The 19,352-nt window shown below is 53.8% G+C and overlaps 5 protein-coding genes across 5 annotated transcripts; 2 read left to right on the forward strand and 3 right to left on the reverse strand.

Moving 5' to 3' along the window:
• Positions 1-167: 167 nt before the first annotated feature.
• JN550_007719 (uncharacterized protein) lies at positions 168-4,239 on the reverse strand (the record flags this gene model as incomplete). The annotated part of the gene is made up of 2 exons (XM_049319600.1): positions 168-3,764; positions 3,835-4,239. 2 exons carry the CDS (start codon positions 4,237-4,239, stop codon positions 168-170), a joined length of 4,002 nt encoding a protein of 1,333 aa, XP_049170376.1.
• A 1,398-nt stretch (positions 4,240-5,637) lies between these two features.
• On the reverse strand, positions 5,638-8,746 carry JN550_007720 (uncharacterized protein; the record flags this gene model as incomplete). Its single annotated transcript, XM_049319601.1, has 2 exons — positions 5,638-7,604; positions 8,083-8,746. The coding sequence occupies 2 exons, from the start codon at positions 8,744-8,746 to the stop codon at positions 5,638-5,640; spliced, it is 2,631 nt and encodes an 876-aa protein (XP_049170377.1).
• Positions 8,747-10,148: 1,402 nt separating this feature from the next.
• JN550_007721 (uncharacterized protein) lies at positions 10,149-11,758 on the reverse strand (the record flags this gene model as incomplete). Its single annotated transcript, XM_049319603.1, has 4 exons — positions 10,149-10,281; positions 10,357-10,688; positions 10,759-11,526; positions 11,615-11,758. The coding sequence occupies 4 exons, from the start codon at positions 11,756-11,758 to the stop codon at positions 10,149-10,151; spliced, it is 1,377 nt and encodes a 458-aa protein (XP_049170378.1).
• Positions 11,759-13,497: 1,739 nt separating this feature from the next.
• On the forward strand, positions 13,498-15,555 carry JN550_007722 (uncharacterized protein; the record flags this gene model as incomplete). Its single annotated transcript, XM_049319604.1, has 8 exons — positions 13,498-13,656; positions 13,715-14,178; positions 14,226-14,400; positions 14,450-14,739; positions 14,807-14,880; positions 14,931-15,110; positions 15,160-15,288; positions 15,341-15,555. The coding sequence occupies 8 exons, from the start codon at positions 13,498-13,500 to the stop codon at positions 15,553-15,555; spliced, it is 1,686 nt and encodes a 561-aa protein (XP_049170379.1).
• A 983-nt stretch (positions 15,556-16,538) lies between these two features.
• On the forward strand, positions 16,539-17,908 carry JN550_007723 (uncharacterized protein; the record flags this gene model as incomplete). Its single annotated transcript, XM_049319605.1, has 3 exons — positions 16,539-16,707; positions 16,820-17,266; positions 17,400-17,908. The coding sequence occupies 3 exons, from the start codon at positions 16,539-16,541 to the stop codon at positions 17,906-17,908; spliced, it is 1,125 nt and encodes a 374-aa protein (XP_049170380.1).
• Between the last annotated feature and the right edge of the window lie 1,444 nt (positions 17,909-19,352).

Genomic DNA, 19,352 nt, shown 5'->3' on the forward strand with positions numbered 1-19,352 from the left:
AACGTGTGCGGTGTTGATGGTAATACAACAAATGATATTGGGTATCGATTGCTAGTCCTTGGCGACTTCTAGCTCTACGCTGCTCTGTTCAGCACAGTTCGCCAATTTCCTGTAAAAGTACAGTTCGTACATTACAACTCTTTCCCGACTCCCAAGGAAAAAATACACTACACCACGACACCCAGCCGCCCCTGGAGACCTTCCCACTCCGCGCTACCTGCGATTTGCACCTCTCCGCGGCCCAAGATCGTCTTGCCCTCTTCGTCAGGCAGTCTGATCCTCAGCCTCGCGGCCGCCTTGCGCATCGCCTCCCGGTGTTCGCTTGCCTCGCGGCGTCCGTTTTGGGCGCCGACCACGACCTTGGCCTTGCCAACCACCGCGTTCTGCCAGCTCTTCCATGCGGCCAAGTCCTCGGCCTGCTTAGCGGCGTGGTACTGGGGCGTCGTCTTGGCGGGTCGCCAGGCCATCCGGTCTTCGGGTAGCTTCTTGAGGTCGTACACCTTTGCGGACCCGGCCATCTTCAGCAGCTCGCCCAGGACATCCTTGCCCTCAGCGACAACGAGAGCGCGGCGCTGCTCTGCAACGGGTGTGGGCTTCTTCAGGGGCTCCGAGAGCCAGTTGTATGCATGCTGCTCGGTGGTGCGGGCACGGCGGTTGTCTTCACGCAGATAACGCACCGCGGCCTGGAGGCTCGCAATGTCGTTCCGGAGGGCGTCCATCTCGCGTTGCGTCGCCACAGCTTGTTCGCGGCCAGCTTTGGTGGAGCCAGCATCACCGCTGAGGACACGAGTCTCTCCAGCGACCTTCTTCCATGTGTCGCGATCTGTCTCGAGCGTCTTAAGCTCTCGGTCTTGCTTCTCAATGTCCTCCTTGAGCTTAGACATGCTAGCCTGGGCGTCCAGAATCTGCGCCTCAAGGTCCGTAATGCGTGACGCCTTGGTATTAGCGTCCCGCATGCGGGCCTCCAAGGTTTCAATTCGGAGGGCTGAGGTGCTGAGGCTTTCCTCCCGCACGGCAACGGCAAGGCGAGCTTCGTTGTACTGCTCCTTGAGCTGAAGGAGCTGCTCTTCAACATCAACGGGCTGCACCTTCTGCGCCTTGAGCTCTTGAGATCGGAGTACCCATGGCTCTGTGGAGAGATCGAACTCCTGAGTCTGCGACAGATCACCACAGACCGTAGCAAGGTCTGTAAGTTGAGCTGAGAGCGCACGGATTCTCGATACATAAGCTGACCACAGACCACCCTCACTTGAGGAGAAGACTCTTAGAGCTGTCTGGTGCATAGTTTCCTTGACCTCGTCATAGGTCAGGGGCTCGGCGCGTCCCTCCTCCGAAGTTAGTGTATGCAAGTCAAGAGCCACGGCCTGGGCCATGTTCGCCAGCTGCCGGGCAGCGGATTCACACTCCTCAAACACATCAGCCTCTTGGGGATCCAAGGTCATCTTTCTTGCCTTATGGTCCTCCAGCGACCGGTGGGCCTTGCTAGCGAACACCTTGGCGGTTCTAGTCTGGCTTATGACGGTATCCGTAGTCAGTCCGAAGTATTGGTAGGATTCATCATTTTCGCCGCCGGTTGGCAAGACTCTCTGGACCATGGCCTTCACAACACTAAGGGTTGTGGAGGCCGACTCAAGATAGCTCTGCATCATGGTAGTCTGCATCTGGAACTTGTCGGCAACACTTTCAAGGCTTTCAGGTATGTGCTTTTCGCTAAGGTCGGTCAGAACAGCAATGGTGCGAGACAACTCTTGGGCGCATTGCTGTTCCTTGAAATCGCCCCGCTTCAAGCTGTCAATGTATCCATTAAGGGTTCTTTCCACCGGCTCCAAGTCGAACAAGACGTTCTCATACTTGGCAAATTCCTCCAGTGAACAGTGGCTGATCGCAGCAAAGAAGCGATCACACATGGTTGCGACCCAGTTCAGCTTGTGCAGCGCGTCGCAGCCCGCGAAAACGTCATCTTCATGGCCGGGATGGGCTTGTCCACTGATACGTTCCTTGACGAAACCTTGAACCATTCTAGCCTTGGAGGCCAGACGGCTGAAACGGAGTACGGCATGAACCGACAGCTTGTCTTGGTCGTAGCTATCTGGCAAGAAGAACTGCACAATTTGCAGGTGAAGCTTGGCCTCTTCCGCATCGATACGCTGGAGTTCTAGGTCGAGAGTCTTGACCTGCGTCTTTTCTGCGCTGATTTGCAGCTTGTGGTTGAGGTCCAGCAGGTCTCGGGACTTGCTGTTCAGCTGTTCGGACTCGGCCTCGTTGAGTGCATGGGAGGCTTCCATGTCTTCCAAGTCCCTCTGGAGGTTTGTGACGAGCTCCTTGAACTTGACAACTGTGTACTGCATATCGTCCAGATCCTTGTTTTGTTCTGTCAACTGTTGGTTCTGTCGGAAAATGACCGTGTCCTTGGAATCGATAATCTTTTCCAGCTCCTTTTCGTGCTCCAGGTGATTGATCTCCAGCTCGTCGTTGATCTCCTTGAGCTCTTCGAGATCCTTGATATTGTCCCGGAGCTGCGCGATGGTGTCGTTATGCTGAGCATTCTCGTCGCTGAGCTTCTCGATGAGCTCCTCGGCACCCAGTGCGTTGTCAAGCTGCTCTTTCAAGTCTTCGACCTTGTCTTCTGACATGAGCAGCCTCTCCTTGCAGATGTCGTACTCTTGCTTGACCTTGTCGAAATCCTCCAAGTCCTGCTGCAGGGCCTTGATATCGGCTCCCATCTCCTCTTTCTGGGTCTCCGACTTCTCGTGGAGTGCGACTAGTGCCCTGTGGTACAGCTCATTCTTCTTCTGAAGGTTCATCCAGTTCTCGGTGGCCCTGTCCTCTGTGGTGACGCCCTCCTCGTATCCGGCATTCTCCTCGCGCAGGATGTCTACCTCTAACTCGAGCTCCTCTAGCTTCTGCTTGACGGCCTCGAGCTCGAACTTGAGAGCATCGGCCGTCTCTTCGGCCATTTCCCTGTCCAAAGTAGCAAGTTCCATCATAGACTCATGCTCCGCTTGCATATCATCGACCCCGGCTAGCCGCTCCTCAGTCTCCTTCAGTTGCTTCCTGAGACTGGCAACTTCCTGTGTCGTTATCTTCAACTTCTCCTCGAGTTTCTTATTGACTGTTGCAAACCTGTCGGCCTGGTCCGCCAGCTTCTGCAAATCCTTCATCTTCTCCCTGTCTTCTGTTCTCTTTTCTTGCAAGATGTTCAATTTCGATTTCAAATCCGCATTTTCTCTCGAGGCAGCGCTGTTAGCGGCCGCCGATGTCTTGGCAGATGTGGGTGTCGACTTGGCTACTGTCGGCTTCGCTTTAGAGGTAGGACCAGCGGTAAGGCGGTTGAGAGCTTGGGTCCGAGCCTGGACTGGGCTGATGTCTTCGTCGCTCTTGGTGGGCGAGGCAAGCGCGGATCTGCTCGTGCCACTTTCATTGCCAGACAGAGAATCTCCAGAGCGAACCCTGCTCCCAGCCGGGCGGGTGACAGCACCACGGGTTGCGCCAGTGGTTGAGAGTCGAGCCGCGGCCGGCCTAGTCGTTGTGCTCTTCGTGATGGACGATGTAGAGGATGGTCTTGCTGGTCTTGCCGAAGGTGGGGGGAGAGCCGGGGGGCCCATGGAGGTCCGTTTTGTCGTCGGAGCTACCGACGGTCGAGGCCGGGTGCCGCCAACGGACGAGGTTCTTCCAAAAGCCCCTGACGGTGTCGTTGTCCTGGACGGGGTAGTTGACGACGTGGCGGACGAGGCAGGTGGTGGTCTCTCGGGCCTAGTGGGAGACTGTGAAGACAAACGTATGTTAGCAATCACGTGGATGCCTGACAAAGAAAGGGATCTCGGGTCGGTGTACCCTCGCAATGCTCGACGGCCGGGACCTAGGCACCGGACTAGGGCTCGGGGCGTTTATGCTCATCCTCCTTGCAGCGGCGGGATCGGTGACGGTGCTCGGGCGCCTTCCGCCCGCGGGAGCTGCGACACTCGATCGGGCGGGCCTGGCGGTCGGTCTCGCGGGGGCGTCCCGGACGACGGTCAGCGAGGGCGGGCGGATGAAGACACCTCTGGCGGGCTCGCAGTCAAAGTAGCGCTCGCCGCCGATGGAGCCGTCATTCTTGCCGCTGGCATCCTCCAGCTCGACGCCGACCCATTCGCCGCCGGCGAAGTGGGTGGTGCCGATGAAGCGGACGGTGCCATGCTTGCCGTTGGTGTCGCCCTTGGCCTCGACGCGGACTTGTTGCCCGACCTTGATGTTGGACATGGTGGGCGGTCGTCGTTCAGTGTTTGTGGTGGGCTAGTGCATCGTTGCGCGGAAATACGTGGGCATCGGGGGCTGGGGTGCTACAAAGCGCCGGGCCGATGGCTTGTCGTTGTCGTTGTCGTTGTCGATTGACGTTGTCGTCGCAGCTGTGATATGTGTCGTCACTATACCTCCGGGTAAACGCGTTCCTTTGTTGAAGTTGGAGAGCTATGGCCTATGGGGAACCCCTGACCCTGACCCCTGACGCGCCAGCGGGCACAGTGCACGTGCGAATCTACTGCAGCGAAAACTGTAGGACTGCACTGTACATACGGTCGACGTTACTTACCAGCCCAGCTTAGTGGATACCCGTTGGTATGGAACTGCCTGTTACTCCCTTCCCGGGGCCGTCAAGCATGCCTTCACGGATCAACCGCAGTCACCTCTGGTCTGGACACTTACATTGACTGTGCTACCCTCGACCCGTTTTATCGTTGCTGTTTGGTATCTGGGCGCGACGTTATGAACCCCTAGCTGACCAGTACATTGGGTGTAATCGAGCTCTGCTCCGTCGAAGCAGTGTTTTCGTGTCTGCAAACCCGCGCAATGCATACATTCGGTAGACCAGGAGGCAATCGACTTGCTCTATAGGAACAGGGAGAGTTCCTTGGCCTAGTAGCTCACAACCGGAAACATCCACAGGTATTGTGCGAGACCCGTTTGACCCAAGCAGCGATGACCTAATACTGGGACCGATGGACTATTGAATTGGGAGTGTTCGGTGAATCAGTAAGTAATCCAGCTTTTCGGGACCCATAGGCGGGCGTATTGCTTGCTACACGTCTTGAAGGCCAGTTGGCTGGATGAAAGAGTATTTCGTCCAAAACGAGTATCATGGGATTCGATTATACCAAGAGTTATTACGCCAAACAACCACGCGATTAACCATAGTTTTGTGACGAGGCATGACGACAAAGCCCGCAGAACCTGCAGAGTGCGATGAATCTGCACGACTTTACGGGTAAGATGAATCGTGACCCTCCAAGATTCAGATTCAGATCTACGCCAAACCCCGATCTGCAACACCAGCATTCCAGACAGAGCACACTGGTCCGGCCACCGAGGTGGCATGTACAGCGGATTGTAAGACAATACAGACCTGGGAAAATTTGCGCCTAGCAATGTAAACAAGCTGTAAGGATTGATTTTTACATCTACATGATTCTATGTAGTCGTTATGATGAACAGTCATACTTCCACATTCTACACCTCACTGTCTTTCGCATATAGATACCAAGCGACCCCCTTACATACAGAACCAAGCGCCTCCATACTGCCGACCTGTATCCCTTCTTGCAGCCCAGTTTTTTCTCCTTTTCATCACCTCCCGACCTCCCATCTTCTAGATTCATGCTACGCTCAAACAGATCTCCGCCCAAAAGGCCCATTCCTAACCCACTCCATGATTTCGAAGCCCAGCCTGCGCTCCAGCTTCTCATCCACGGCCGAGGCCTGCCCGTCGGTCCGCGCCTCGCTCGGGCCATCCGCCGCCGCCGCCTCCTCGGCCGCGCTCTCGGGCACGCGCAGGATCAGCACCCCCGGCGACGCGAACTCGACGCAGCTCACGGCCTGCAGCTCCTCGGCGCCGCACCGCTTGACGTAGATGGTCAGGTCCGCCCCGACGATCCCGCGCCACAGCGTCGCCACCCACCGCCAGTGGTCCTCGGCCCGGTACGTGTCGATGAGCGGCAGGGCGGCCGCCCACCGGTCGCTCACCGTGAGGGAGTAGCCTGTTGACATGACGGCCACCGGTAGCGATGGGGGGTGAGCACCCGTTGTGTTGGATGGCGGTAACGTGGCTGTGGGTGCGGGCCGGTCAACCTCCATTGCGTTGGGACTGTCTGTGAGAGAGCCTGCGGCATTGCGCTTGGGATCGGGCTGGTTCGTAATATACCGAATCAGATCTGCAGATGTGCGATGCCATTCCAGCATACGGGCCATGTACTTGGCAATCGGGTGCAAGGCAGCTGTATTCTGCTTTTCACCGCCCTCCTCCTGCGCCTTCTCTGCAGCATCGTCATTGGGCTTATTGCCAATGAGCAGCTCTTTTTCCGACTCGCTATTGGCCCATATCCTGACTGCACACTCGCCAGAGACAGACAGCGCCTTCTCGACCACAGCGGTCACCTCCTTGAGCTCCGCGGGCGAATCCCCTTCTACTGCAATGATAGGGCCCCTGATCTCGTGCGGTGGCGCACTTTGGCCGGGAGGCTTCAGTGGCGGGCTGATGGCTCGGAGCATGTCAAGCTTCAGAAGAAACTGTAACCGTTGGGAAGGCATCTGGTTTGCATAGTGGTGATGGTGCTGCTGCTGCTGATTCTGTTTTTGCGCAGCATTTCCATTGGGTGCAGGGCTCATGGTTCCTGTAACCGGCTTCGTCGTACTGGCAGTCACGCCGCTGGCTTCAGAGGCCATGGTAGGCGAAGTAGGCATTTGTGTCTGGAGCGGCGGCAAGCGCAGTGATTCATCGAACCCAGGGCCGCCGCGAGTGGGAGTCTGCGCCGTACCCTGGAAGGAGACACTCGGTCGCGGTGGCGGCTGCATGCCTGGGATGGCAATCGATTGGCGAGGCATGCCATTCTGCTGGTGTACCATGCCAGGGCGAGGTAGCAACCCAGGTCCGAAGCCAGCAGCGGTACCGGCCGGGCCACTAACGGATGGACGCTGTTGGAAGCGCGGGTCGGCTGGATGCGGCACGTAGCCCATCGGTGGCGAGGCGGGCATGAAATTTCCATTGTGGCCACTGTAGCGCGGTCGCTTGTGTGCTGGCGGTGCCGTAGGCGACATCATGGCGTAGTCCTCTTCTATATCCCGGAGGTAGGGCTGGGTGTACCGTCTGCCATAGCTGTCCACCGACATCATGCTGGCCCCCGAGCCTCTTCTCAGGTGGTCCGTCTCGATGACCCTCGGGTTCGGGTTCGGCACCATATACCCCGGCGCCATGCCGCCCATGGCCGACATTGGGGGGCTTTTGGCGAATCCAGGCGGCGCCGCGGCGCCGAACGGCGTCGACGGCGTCCTCGGGGTCGCGATGTACCTCCCGCCGCACTTCTGGCAGCGGCCCGGGTCCTCGCCCGGATTGCCTCCGCTCGTAGCGGGCTTGCCGGAGCCGGCCTTGCCGCCGCGCCGCGGCTGGTAGCGGTAGTCCGGGTACTGGCGCTGGTGGCGGGCCTTCTCCTCTTCGGCGAGCCGTTTCCAGGAGCTCTTGACGTCCTCCGGCTGCTCACGCCACTGCTCGCCGATGAGCTTGCTGATGTCCGGATTGGCGAGGCCGGGATGCTCGGCGGCGACTTGGGCTTGATGATGCTGGCGGTAGAGGATGAAGGCTATTGGTTGTGGAAGGGCAATGATTAGCTCATATGGAGGTTCTCAAATATCTTGAAAATAAAGGTATATCGAGAAAAGAAAAGGGGAAACAGAGTAAGAGGGACGGGGGATCTGCGTATTGGATTGCAACAATCCAATTGAGGCAGGTCAAGGAGCCCAAGAAGATAGCCAAGACAGATAGGTAGGTAAGTTGTCAAGTTCAGAGTCAACAAATCCCTTTTGGACTCCTTCTCGTACAAAACATAACGCGACGCACGAACAAAGGACTCTTGCCGAGTCCCGTCGTCTCAGGATGCGGGATACAGAGCGAGACAAGAGGAGATTACACCCGGTGCAAGCCCGCCACCCCGTCTTCCGTCCAAATGTCCGAAAGACAGGCCTGGGGATATTGTAGATCGTAGAGAAAAAGGAAAGGACCATGATGAATGTGTGTTTTCCAAGAAGCAATAGAAAGGGGGGAACCACGTTGCGACGTACCGTTCCTCGGCCTCGGCACTTTAGGCGCCTTGGTGCAGAGGCAGATCAGTTCCCTCTGCTGTTCAGTTGGACCGCCCGCGAACGACGACGACGTCTGCACGCTTCCCGGCGTGTGCAGACTCAGGTCCTGGATCCGGGGCTGATTGTTGGCGTCATCGGTGTTGATCGAGGCTGCCCGTTTCCTGCTGGGCGGTCTGTTGCTGTTGCCACTGTCGTGGTGGTCGTTGTAGAACGAAGCGGTGGAAGGCTGGAAGGGATCATGCTCGTTTGGGTGGTGATTGTGGTATTGCTGGTGCTTCTGCTGCTGTTGGTAAGATCCTGTGTTCATTGGCTGCAATATCAGTGTTTCTGGTGGTGATATGTCTCGTCTTTGGTGGTATTGGTGAACCTGAGGCTGGTCCTCCCTAGAGGAATATAGCTGCCCTGATGCAACGTGCTGTGGTAGCGTCATCCTCGTATCTGGCATTATCATAATAGGCTGGCCCGTAGGTTTACTAGACTCAGCGCTCGGAGAGGGAGACGATGGGATGGTGCTGATAGAGGCCGATATTGGTTCAGCGATGGACGACCCGGTCGAGGATGCGGATATCGAGTCAGACGGGCGGTGATGGAGGCTGTGGTGAGGATGGTCGCTGGTGGTCAGGTTTTCATCTACGTCTGTCATTTTTCCAGGTCTCCGTCCTCTCTTCGGGGAGACTGTTTCTGAACAGGATGGGGCTACCAAGGCTGGGGGGCAACTAGCCAGACAAACGGAGACGACAGACCGGCGAGCCAGATATGTGATAGGATGTTAAACCCGGTTGTATGGATGGGCGGACGGGCCAGCTTCAGGGGTATGGCATCTAGAGGGCCTCCGTGTATTGGAACTTGTATGTATCTTTTGTGACAACCTAGAGCACCGAGAATGCGGCGAGCCGGGGGTGGGTAGGCCTATGATGAGCGAAGAGGAGGTACCAGACCAAAGAGAGACACGAGACCAACAATAAATGAGGATGAGAGATAGAATTTGGGGAGTATCAGAAAGAGAGAGACACGTCAGAGCATGACCAAGGACTTGTTGGTATTGTTCTCCTGTTCTTTGTGGCAATATGCCACCTACATCCCCTTCTCCTTCATTGACTTGCTGGACAATGATGTTGGCCCGGTCAATGAATGACCTTATGCTCCCTCTGCTGATACCGCCGACGCTTGGCCAGTGTGTGACTAGGGGGGCCGGAGGCTGGCAGACAAGAAGAAGTGACAGAAGCAGGTAACAGAGAGAGGGGGTAGTCAGTGTGCGCTACCGTTAGTTGCTGTGGGCCAATATGCATACAGCGGTGCCTCCTCGCTCTCTGATTGGGCTCTGTAACGTGGTTATTGTCTCGGGAGTATAGGGGAGGACTCCAAGCTGTTACGGCTTAGACCCCCTTCCCCCTTGGTTTCTTTGTTCCTGGCGTTTGCACGCGCCGTTTCCGTTCGCTGGTCACAAGAGAGCAACTCCATGTTAGCATTTCTCCCCTCACAAGAGCAAAGTAAGAATGACAAGTAAACAAAGTCATAGCTTCACGGGCGGCAGGCGGGCGACCAACTCTTGTTTTAAAGAATGAGAAATGGCAAACACTGGGTCTCTTAATACATACAATGGAGAAGTGCTCCACCTGTGTGGGCTCCGGAGGAATGTTATAGCCTAGGAATGACAAAGTTGGGTGGGTAGGGATGGGCTCTCTCAGCCTGTCTGTTACTGGCAACCGAAAGACAATAGTAACCGAAGCGTGCCCAGTAATCTATCACGTGCCATTGGTCGCCATTGTTCTCATCGAATGTTTGAACCGTCTTGAATGTCCCTGGGCCTGGGCCGCAAGCAACGGACCAGAATGCATTTATTAAACGAACCAGGGCCACAACACATACAACCAGCATAATGACTCCCAAACACCGACCGATTTTTGACTCATCCTAACCGGGTTTTTCCCTTTATCTTGCATTGGCACTGACTCCATCTAGTGGTCTTTTGGTGGATCGCGATAACGTGACGATTTCTCGCTCCCGCCCGTTGTCTCAGGCGTTCCGTCTCAACTACCAACACCTCATGAGATGAAGCCCCGACCTGTCTCACCGCTCAGTAAAGTCGCACTGCGACGTGCGTCGAGGAATAAGTCCTCGCACTCTGCGACATCTTTAATGTCAATCTGGCTTCGCCCATTGACGCGGGCGAGAATGCTGTTTTGGCACACAAAGTCAGTCACGTGGTGGCGGGGGAAATGAAGCACGCTTGGGATAGATAAATCTACGTACCTTGCAGGGGTCAGCAATTGCAGGCAGTATCGGAGGCTGATTCGAACGCCGTGCTCGGCAATCTTGTCGATCGCGGCATCGCTGACGGCAACGCCTTCGGTGGTTGCCCGGATGCGGACGATGCGCTTGATCTCGTCGGCGTCGTAGGGGGTGGTGGGAATGATGAGCAGGCGTGCCAGGAAATCGGTAGGAATGCCGTGCGCAGCAACAGCGTCGTCCGTGCCACGGATGGTGCACATGCCTCGATTCGACGCGAGCACCACAATCGGAGAGAGTGCCGACTCCAATGCCTTGTTGAGATATGTGAAGCATTCAAGGTCGAGCATGTGAGCCTGTCAATTTCATCATCTTTGTTAGCTCTCCGACTCGGCCAGGGGGAGGTTCTCGGGCATGATCTGTTACCTCGTCAATGAACAGGACGCCGGGAACAAGCTCGGCAACGCCCTGGTCAATGTACTTGCTGACGACCTTGTTGATCTCGCCGCGCAGCTTGTCGGTGATCTCGGTCAACTTGGGCTTCATGAGCTGGCCCATCATACTCATGATGTCTTGGCCTCCCTGCGGTCGCGCATTGGCAACGTCCAGGTCGTGAAGCGTGACATCTTGCACAATCTCCTTCTTCTTGTGCACCTCACCCTTGGGGATAGGGACATACTCCTCCGCCTCGAGATCGAACTCGGTGGCGTAGGCATCAGATCGGCCGACGCGCTTGCAGGCGCCCGTGTTGGCCTCAATGTAGACGACGTCGCCGACGGTGACTCTCTCCTTCTGGATAGCCTCGTAGATGCTGGGGTCGAGGCGGAGCTTCTTCTGGCCCTTTGCGCTCTTCAATCCGATCAGGAGGGTGCTGATCGTCTTGCCATAGCCGCCGAGGGGGTTCTCAGCCTCCTCAGGCGTGAGCTCGGTGACCTCGCCCTCGTATACCTCCTTCGTTTCCCGGACTTTCAAGCCAATGGCTCTTCTGAAGTTCTCCATCAAGACCTCGGTCTTCTTGACCTCGGACGAGTAGATCTCACTGCCGACGATGGGGCAGAAGGGTATCTTGGTTCCGAGCTCGTGGCTGAGGGCGAGCGCAAGAGCTGTCTTTCCGGTGCCGGGCCCTCCTGCCAGGAGAACACCTCGGCCTGCCATCTTCTGTGCTCGGATCAAGTCTACAACGACTCCGGCAGCCTGCGATCCAGCGACTGTCTGTTAGCCTGATCCTGCAGTCGCCCTCGGGCGGGCTGACAAGGGAAATGCGACGGGGGTCTCTGCGTACCTCGCGGGCGGCAGCCTGGCCGACAAAGCCGCCGGCCTGCTTCTCGGCGGTGCCATCGGACTTGAGGCCCAGTCCCTTGATGTGGGTGTGCGCCGCGGTGCGGTTCTCGCGGTTATTGCCCTTGACTTCGCTGATCTGGACCATCGTGACAGACAGGCAAGGGAGGCGAGATGGCGTGGGGTGTGGCTGGGTCGGAGACGTCACAGGAGGTGGGCGGACTCTTCAGGTGGTTGAAGAATACGGTTTGCGAGGGATTGGGCGGGTCGATCAGACAGCTGCGGATGCGAGGTTGCGACCGAAGGGAATGACTGGGCTGAAGGGCTCGCTCGCAGTGGATTGTCGCGGAATTTCTGAATGGCAGCCGGGTCTTGGCTCTTGGGGGTCGGGAGCTTGAGCTCGCGAATCTTTTTTCTGGGGACGCGCCGCCGTGCCTGGGGGGGCAGGGGGCACACACACCAACTGTGGCGGCAAGCTAGGGTACTTTACTGGCTACCAACCTTAGGCTACCAGGCTACCTACTATGGTAAGCAGGCCAAGCTGCTCCAGGGCTGGCGGGTGTGCCGTGCCTGCCTGCGCCACACTTTGGAAATCTGGGTCGGCCATGGCCAGGGAGTTATCCTTTTCTGTCCCGTCCTTTCGTTTGCGACTCCAGTCCTTTTGTTCTTTTCAACATGTGAGAAAAGAGACTATAATTCAGCTCTGTGATCGAGCACAAATGGAGCCCCCCCCCCCCCAATACATTCGCAGAAACAGGTGGTTGTGGTACTCTGCACTGCCACCTCGAACGTGATGAAGGCGAGCCATAGGAGCAAGGCCACCCAGAAACAGCAAGTTGTATGGATTAGCAACTGTTACATAGGTAGAGCATGTATGTTGACGACATCTTTCATTCTGGGCAGGACCGATGAGAAGAAGTCTGTCTCGGCATGTGTGCACTTTGTGAAATCTTGGAACAAGTCTTCAACCAGTCCCAAAGCCACGCATGGTGGAAGGCGAGGTCAAAGGTCAGGCGCTTTTGAGGATCTGGGCCAGTTGACACTTTTTTTTTTTTTTTTTTTTTTTTTTTTTTTTTTTTTTTTTTTTTTTTTTTGTTTTTTTTTTTTTTTTTTTTTTTTTTTTTTTTTCCTTTTTTCAATTTTTTTTTTTCATAGCATGTTGTGTGCATCGATCACACAATCGCAATTAAGGGAACAACTGGTGTTGTGATCGCCAAGGAATTGAATCTCCCCCTATCTACAAGCATTGCAGTGCCCCAACAACAAATGATTGTTGCTGGTCTTTGCTAAATTGAAGAGACCGACATCATATCAACTTCATCTGTTTAGTGACAGTGGCCCAAGTAGATAAATAGACATCGAATCCAGTGAAGTCATTCTTGCAATGCAATGATACGGCATATTGTTCCACCAGGCTCTCTTATCGGCCACAGTCACGCAATCGCCAGGATTTTAGACCTCATTGCCTTATTGACCGAGTGCCATGCAGACTCCCACCACAAAGTGCAAACTCGTGCAGCGCCGAGGAATATCAAGGCTGGGGCGGGGCTGCTACTGCCCACTTCCAGATTCTTGGCTTGATGGCGGGATAGAACGTGTTTCTGGCAACCCAGTCCATTGCGATGACATGACTGGCTGACTTCTCCCAAAGACGTGGGACAAACGCCATCAAAGGGCCAGAGCACAGTCCAGACATGGAAAAGAACCTCAGTGGCGTGCGTGCCGTGGATCTCGGAGGGGCCGCTAGTGCTCAGTTTCTTTTCGCGCCTCTCTTCTCGCTCTGTCTTCTGCCAGACTCGTCTGGAGTATAAAGACCGCTGTCACTTCTGCAGTACTTTCAATGTGCCGTCAATTCAAACTTGGCGACTACAGCTTACTTCAGTAAAGATGGCGACCGTTCTTGTTAAAGGCGCCGAGAGCAAAGTGTACGCCACTGAGTCGACCACGTCTCTGGATACAGCCGCCCCATTGGGTTATCCATTGGAGGAGAAACGATTCTTCTTTCAGAGGACTAAGACGTACAACCCCGAGGCTATCGCAACTCTGGTATGCAGCCAATCGTTTCTGTCAATCATGCAGTCAGTCGTTTCTAACCCACGGTCAGCCTAGCGTTTTTGACGACCCCGATACTGCAGATAAATACAAACCTAGAGATGATTGGGAGAACTTACATCGGTTCGATCCATCTGCGAGATGGAGCTGGAGGGAAGAGTATGCCTTGATCCGAAAGATCGATTTGCGCATCATGGTATGGGCTTGTATCATGTTCATGGCTCTTGAATTGGACAGGACGAATCTGCAACAAGCCCTGACCGACAACTTTCTCAATGACTTAAAGCTGATTACAGATGATTATAACATGGGAAACACAGTGTTCAAGCTGTCATTCTTGTGTGCCGAGCTTCCCTCTCAGCTCGTTTCGAAGTGGATGGGCCCCGATCGATGGATCCCTGCCCAGCTATGTCTTTGGAGTATTGTTGCAAGCACTCAATTCTGGCTGGATGGGCGGGCTTCCTTCTTGGCATGCCGAGCGCTTCTTGGTCTTCTACAAGGTGGATTCATTCCCGAGTACGTTTGCTTATTCGTACACACGTGTTTCATTCTGACAGTTTCAGTGTTATCCTATATCTGTCGTATTTCTACAAGCACCATGAGCTCAACCTGAGACTAGGCTTTTTCTGGACAATGATGAGTGTTGCCGATATCATGTCCGGCTTCCTCGCTTATGGCATATTGCACACCCGTGGCCTCCATGGCCAAGCTGGCTGGAGGTGGCTCTTCTTGTTGGAGGTAAGTAGAACCACAAGCATTACGTGTCATTCGACTGACTGACTCTAAGGGTCTTCTAACCCTGGTTGTTGGAATATTCTCATTTGCGTTGATGCCTGCCGGTCCTTGCCAGACAGCAAGCTGGTTTCGAGGGAAGAATGGTTGGTTTAGTGAAAGAGAAGAGATAATCATGGTCAATCGCATCATCCGCGAGGATCCTAGCAAGAGCTCGATGCATAACCGCCAACCTATCACACCGCGCCTTTTGTTCAAGAGTTTGCAAGACTTCGACCTCTGGCCGCTTTACATCTTGGGACTGCTATTCCAGGTTCCTGCAACACCTCCGCAGCAATATCTGACGTAAGTTAAACAGCTTTCCGTTAAACTTCAACAAAGGGGCCATCAGTCTGACAATACTCGTATCTAGTTTGTCCCTGAAGAACCTTGGGTTTGATACCTTCCAGTCCAACCTTTTAGCCATCCCTTGGACTGTTGGACATAGTAGGTAAAATGACCCTATGATATCTAACCATCAACTTACCTCGTCACAGTCATCACAATGCTGGCTCTAACCTATGCTGCTGAGGTGTTTGGGGAGCTGACTCTCACATCGTTGGTCGGACAGATATGGCTATTACCGTTCGTGATATACCTTAACGTCGCCGATACTGCCAACACCAACCGTTGGGTTATATGGACTGTTACAACATTGCTCCTTTCTTACCCAAATGGTAAGCAACTGAACCTCTGCGTACAAGTATCCAATCTAATATAAAATAGCACACCCCATCCAGGTCGGTTGGAATTCTCGAAATTCAAATACTGTACGATCTCGCACCGTATCCGCAGCTTGTTACAACATGTTTGTGCAAGCTGGGGGCATTATCTCATCGAACATCTACCGCTCCGGTAAAGCTCTCATATCATTGCCGTAATGCAGAATCTAACTGATCATCCGTAGATGACGCACCTCTGTATAGAAGAGGAAACAAGGCGCTCATAGGAGTCCTTGCTGGGAACATCCTTCTCTACCTTCTGACGAAAGCATACTACGTGTCTCGTAACAAGCAGCGGGACCGTAAGTGGGATGCCATGACTGACCAGGAAAGGCTCCACTACCTTGCTACCACGACTGATGAAGGCAACAAGAGGTTGGACTTCCGTTTCCAACACTAATTTGAGATCTGCACGGATGATGGAACCGATATTATTAGACTAAGCCAGCAGCGGTTGATATTCTCTGGATGCTCTGGAACAATTTTACTTCTACCGTTATGGAAAGTGTTCTTACAGCGTGCCCCTCCAGACTCCTGCCCCACTTTCAAACTTTATCCCCAGATATCTAGCCAAGTTTCACGCCTCGTTCGATTAATTCGAGACTTGAACTTGATGATGCACCCTTAAACGCCATCTGTGCGTCGAAAAGAAACCTTTCTGGCTATAGTCCCCGAGTAGAAGAGCTGACATTGGGTTTGCAAAAGAATCATCCGGGATTAGATTCCGGATTTTTACTACTATACCTGAACTCCGGAAAGTGCATAGGCTATCGTTATGAATAGAAGGTATGCACTGCCACTCCTTCTTGACGATAATAATAGTATACAAGTTCACATCGCTTGAGGTATCTCCACTCGATATGCTACATGATACGCTTCCACACTGGCGAATCCCATGGCCTGCGATGGACTATCGGCCCCGCGCTATCAGAGGGTCTGGAACACGTTTGTGACGTCAATTGAGTGGATGACTGCTTACAGTTCCCGATATTGAGTTGGACCATAGAAGCGTGGGAGGTTAGCCTGGTTGTTTTCAATTCCAGAGCTGTCGTGTGTGAGGCAGCAGGCTCGGCGGTCATGGAGAAGAGTGACGTGTGACTGAGGCAATCGTTGCATTAGCGCGGCCAGTAATTAGGTTTTGGAATCTAGAGCGGCCTCAGTTTGAAGCACGATGGTCTTCGTGGGGTTTAGTTCGCCGTTTGTTCTGGTGACGGCTCCACTTCTTGGAGAAGGACCAGTGCAAACTCAATTACGCCTGATACAGACCATCGTTGGGCTTTGTAACCCGCGCATTCAGTCCAACATTCGGTAAGGACAAAAAGACTTGAATGTATGCAAAAGCGACTGAGGACTTTCCCTGTCCAATACGTGGCGTTCAGCACCATGACCGTTGCTACCGCCAAGGCAAATTCCAAACACAATATTGCCATTTCCCAAGCGCGAGATTATGTCAGTATTCGGGAAAGCAAGGCCGGTATACAGCAATTTGATAAGATCCCGCCAGCATCAATTCACGGAACATCAACCCCGCAGGATCTCAACCTCGCCGTCCGTGAGCTATAGATCAAGCATCACGTTCCGGCCTCAGGTAACCACCCGACCGCTCTTCAAACACCCTAACCCTCACCGTCCCTGCAAACTGCTGTCGAGAGGAATGGGTACAGACGCTCTTAATCGAGCTACGATTGAGCCGCAGCAGGTAGACGCGCCGCTCACACGGTCTGCAACGTTCTTGGTGTTTACAATTACCGATGTGCCGACTTCTGTACCGACGATTCAATCAGCTCTAGCAAATTTGAATGGCCTCTCCAAAAGTGTTTCATTCCGTGACCAAAGCGCTCAATTGTCCTGCACAGTTGGCATTGGTGCCGATGCATGGGATATGATAACCAGAGCGCCTCGCCCAGCTGAATTGCGACCGTTTCGGGCTATCCAGGGAAAGACGCACAAAGCTGTTTCAACGCCTGGCGACTTGCTTTTCCATATACGCTCAGATCGTCGCGATATGTGTTTTGAGTTTGAGAAACAACTACAGAGTCAACTGGGTGATGCGGTCAAGCTGGTAGACGAGACTGTGGGCTTTCGCTACTGGGATGGGAGAGACCTCCTAGGTACGTGCCACGTTCATAGTCGATAGAGCGAAGATCTGTGCTTCAGACGACACATAAAGTCCAGGACCAAAATGGCTTAGTGGGACTTTCGGCTGTGCTTCGTCAGAGATTGGCTGACTTGGAGTATGGAAAGGATTCGTCGACGGCACTGCCAATCCTACTGGGAAGGCTATACCTGTGTCGACTTTGGTGGCAGAGGAGGATTGGGCCGGGGCTGGTGGCAGCTACGTCGTTGTTCAGAAGTACGTACACGATCTATCGAACTGGCAAGCCTTGTCAATAGACAAGCAAGAGGCAATTATTGGCCGCAGCAAGCTGGATAATCTGGAGCTCGATGATGCAGCCGATGACCAGCAAAAGCCTCATAAGCAACTAGCTACAGTCACAGACGCAGAAGGGAATGAACATGCCATTCTACGCGACAACATGCCATTCGGGTCGCCAGCATCGGGAGAGTTTGGTACGTACTTCATTGGATACTCGAGGCGGTTATGGGTGATCGAAAGGATGCTGGAGCGAATGTTTATTGGTGATCATCCTGGCTTACACGACCGCATACTTGACTTTTCTAGACCTCTGACTGGCACAACATTCTTTGCTCCATCAGCTGAGACATTAGCAGGTCTGGATCCTGACACCTAAAGTATTTCTAATACTAGTATAAAACATTGAACCTTGTACATATGTGCGAAAACCTGGTACAAGCCGACTAGTCGGGTTGGTAGATTACTGATTCAAGGGACCTTGAAACAAAATGCAAGTTGACATGGTCCGAGATCACAAATCTAGTTAGATCGATGCCAGAAGGAAATAGGAGTGGGTAGCCCGCTGTATGGTGGTCATAAAGGACGACAAGTGAACGTTGCTCGGACCTGTGTTGTGATGACAAGGTAGACAAGGCCTCAGAAACCGTGCAAATGTCGTTAATCCTGGCCAAATTACATGTGATTGGAATCTCTGTCCATCTTCAGGACTCACAATTCAGCGTCAAATGTACCTACAGAACCTGTGTCAGAACAGCAAAGGTTCATACCTCAAGCAGTAATACTCTATTCTGGGGCCCGTCAGGTTTCTCGAGTGCTCGTGGGAGTGTCACTTGCGGCCAACCGAGCATCATCTTGGGCAAGCAATACGAAAGCCGACTAGTAGATGGCCATGTTTAGAACAGCCAGAGGCAGGGCAAAACGCTTGTCCTAGGCGAGGACACCAAGTGGCACAGTTTCCAAGCCAAAGTGAAGTACGCGGAATCCACTCAATCCCCCGGTCGCAACAGATCGACGGCGCCTCTGATGGAACGGTGTTGTGTCCCACAGATACACATTCTTATGGCTTCCCCAACGATCCACAGACGACCCCAGATCGTGGCTCCCAGCACCTTATGCATCTCGGTGCCTGGAGTTACATCATAGCCAAATGCGATGTTGGAGTGGGGGCCGCCACGCCACAGCCGGGCAGCCTGACTGACTCCACTACGAGAGAAGTGCCACCTTACCACCTTGCCTTGAGGTAAGTTTTTGACGTCTATATGTCTGTTACTGGCTCTGTTCACACTCCAGGGAGAAATTTTTCATCTCTTGGCTGGTTTTCTTTCCTCAAAATGGCCGTTGAAGAGGTCAAGCTCTGTTCTTACTGCGCCCAGCTTCTCACAGCGTCTGCGACTGACTCTCCTCCATTCGAGCGCGTGTGTGCCCCGCACCACGCGACTTACGGAGATATGATTTCTTGCGGAAAAACGTGTTTGCTTTGCCATCGTATCACGTTGCTGTGGACGGAAGGTGGCTTCGGAGACGGTCATGAGTTCATGGAGCACTGCAGTGTATGGATAGAGTTTAAGCAACCCCAGCGTAACCCATCTGGCGTTCCTTGGAAATTGTGCGAAGCCAGTTTAAGGAGTCTGGTATCGCCGAATATTTATGTGGTTCAATTTTCACTTGCCACTTGTCTTCCTGAAAGTATGTATTCTATCACAAGATCTCATACCAGATTAAGCTTCAGGTACGGTCAGAAACGGAAAAACTTACACATCACGATGACCTCAAACAGACGCCGCAAGCAACGTACCAATTTGGAAGCGCTCTACAACAAC

Source organism: Neoarthrinium moseri, assembly GCF_022829205.1.
Source record: "Neoarthrinium moseri strain CBS 164.80 chromosome Unknown scaffold30_Wmoseri_CBS_16480, whole genome shotgun sequence".
NCBI classification, from domain to species: Eukaryota; Fungi; Ascomycota; class Sordariomycetes; order Amphisphaeriales; family Apiosporaceae; genus Neoarthrinium; species Neoarthrinium moseri.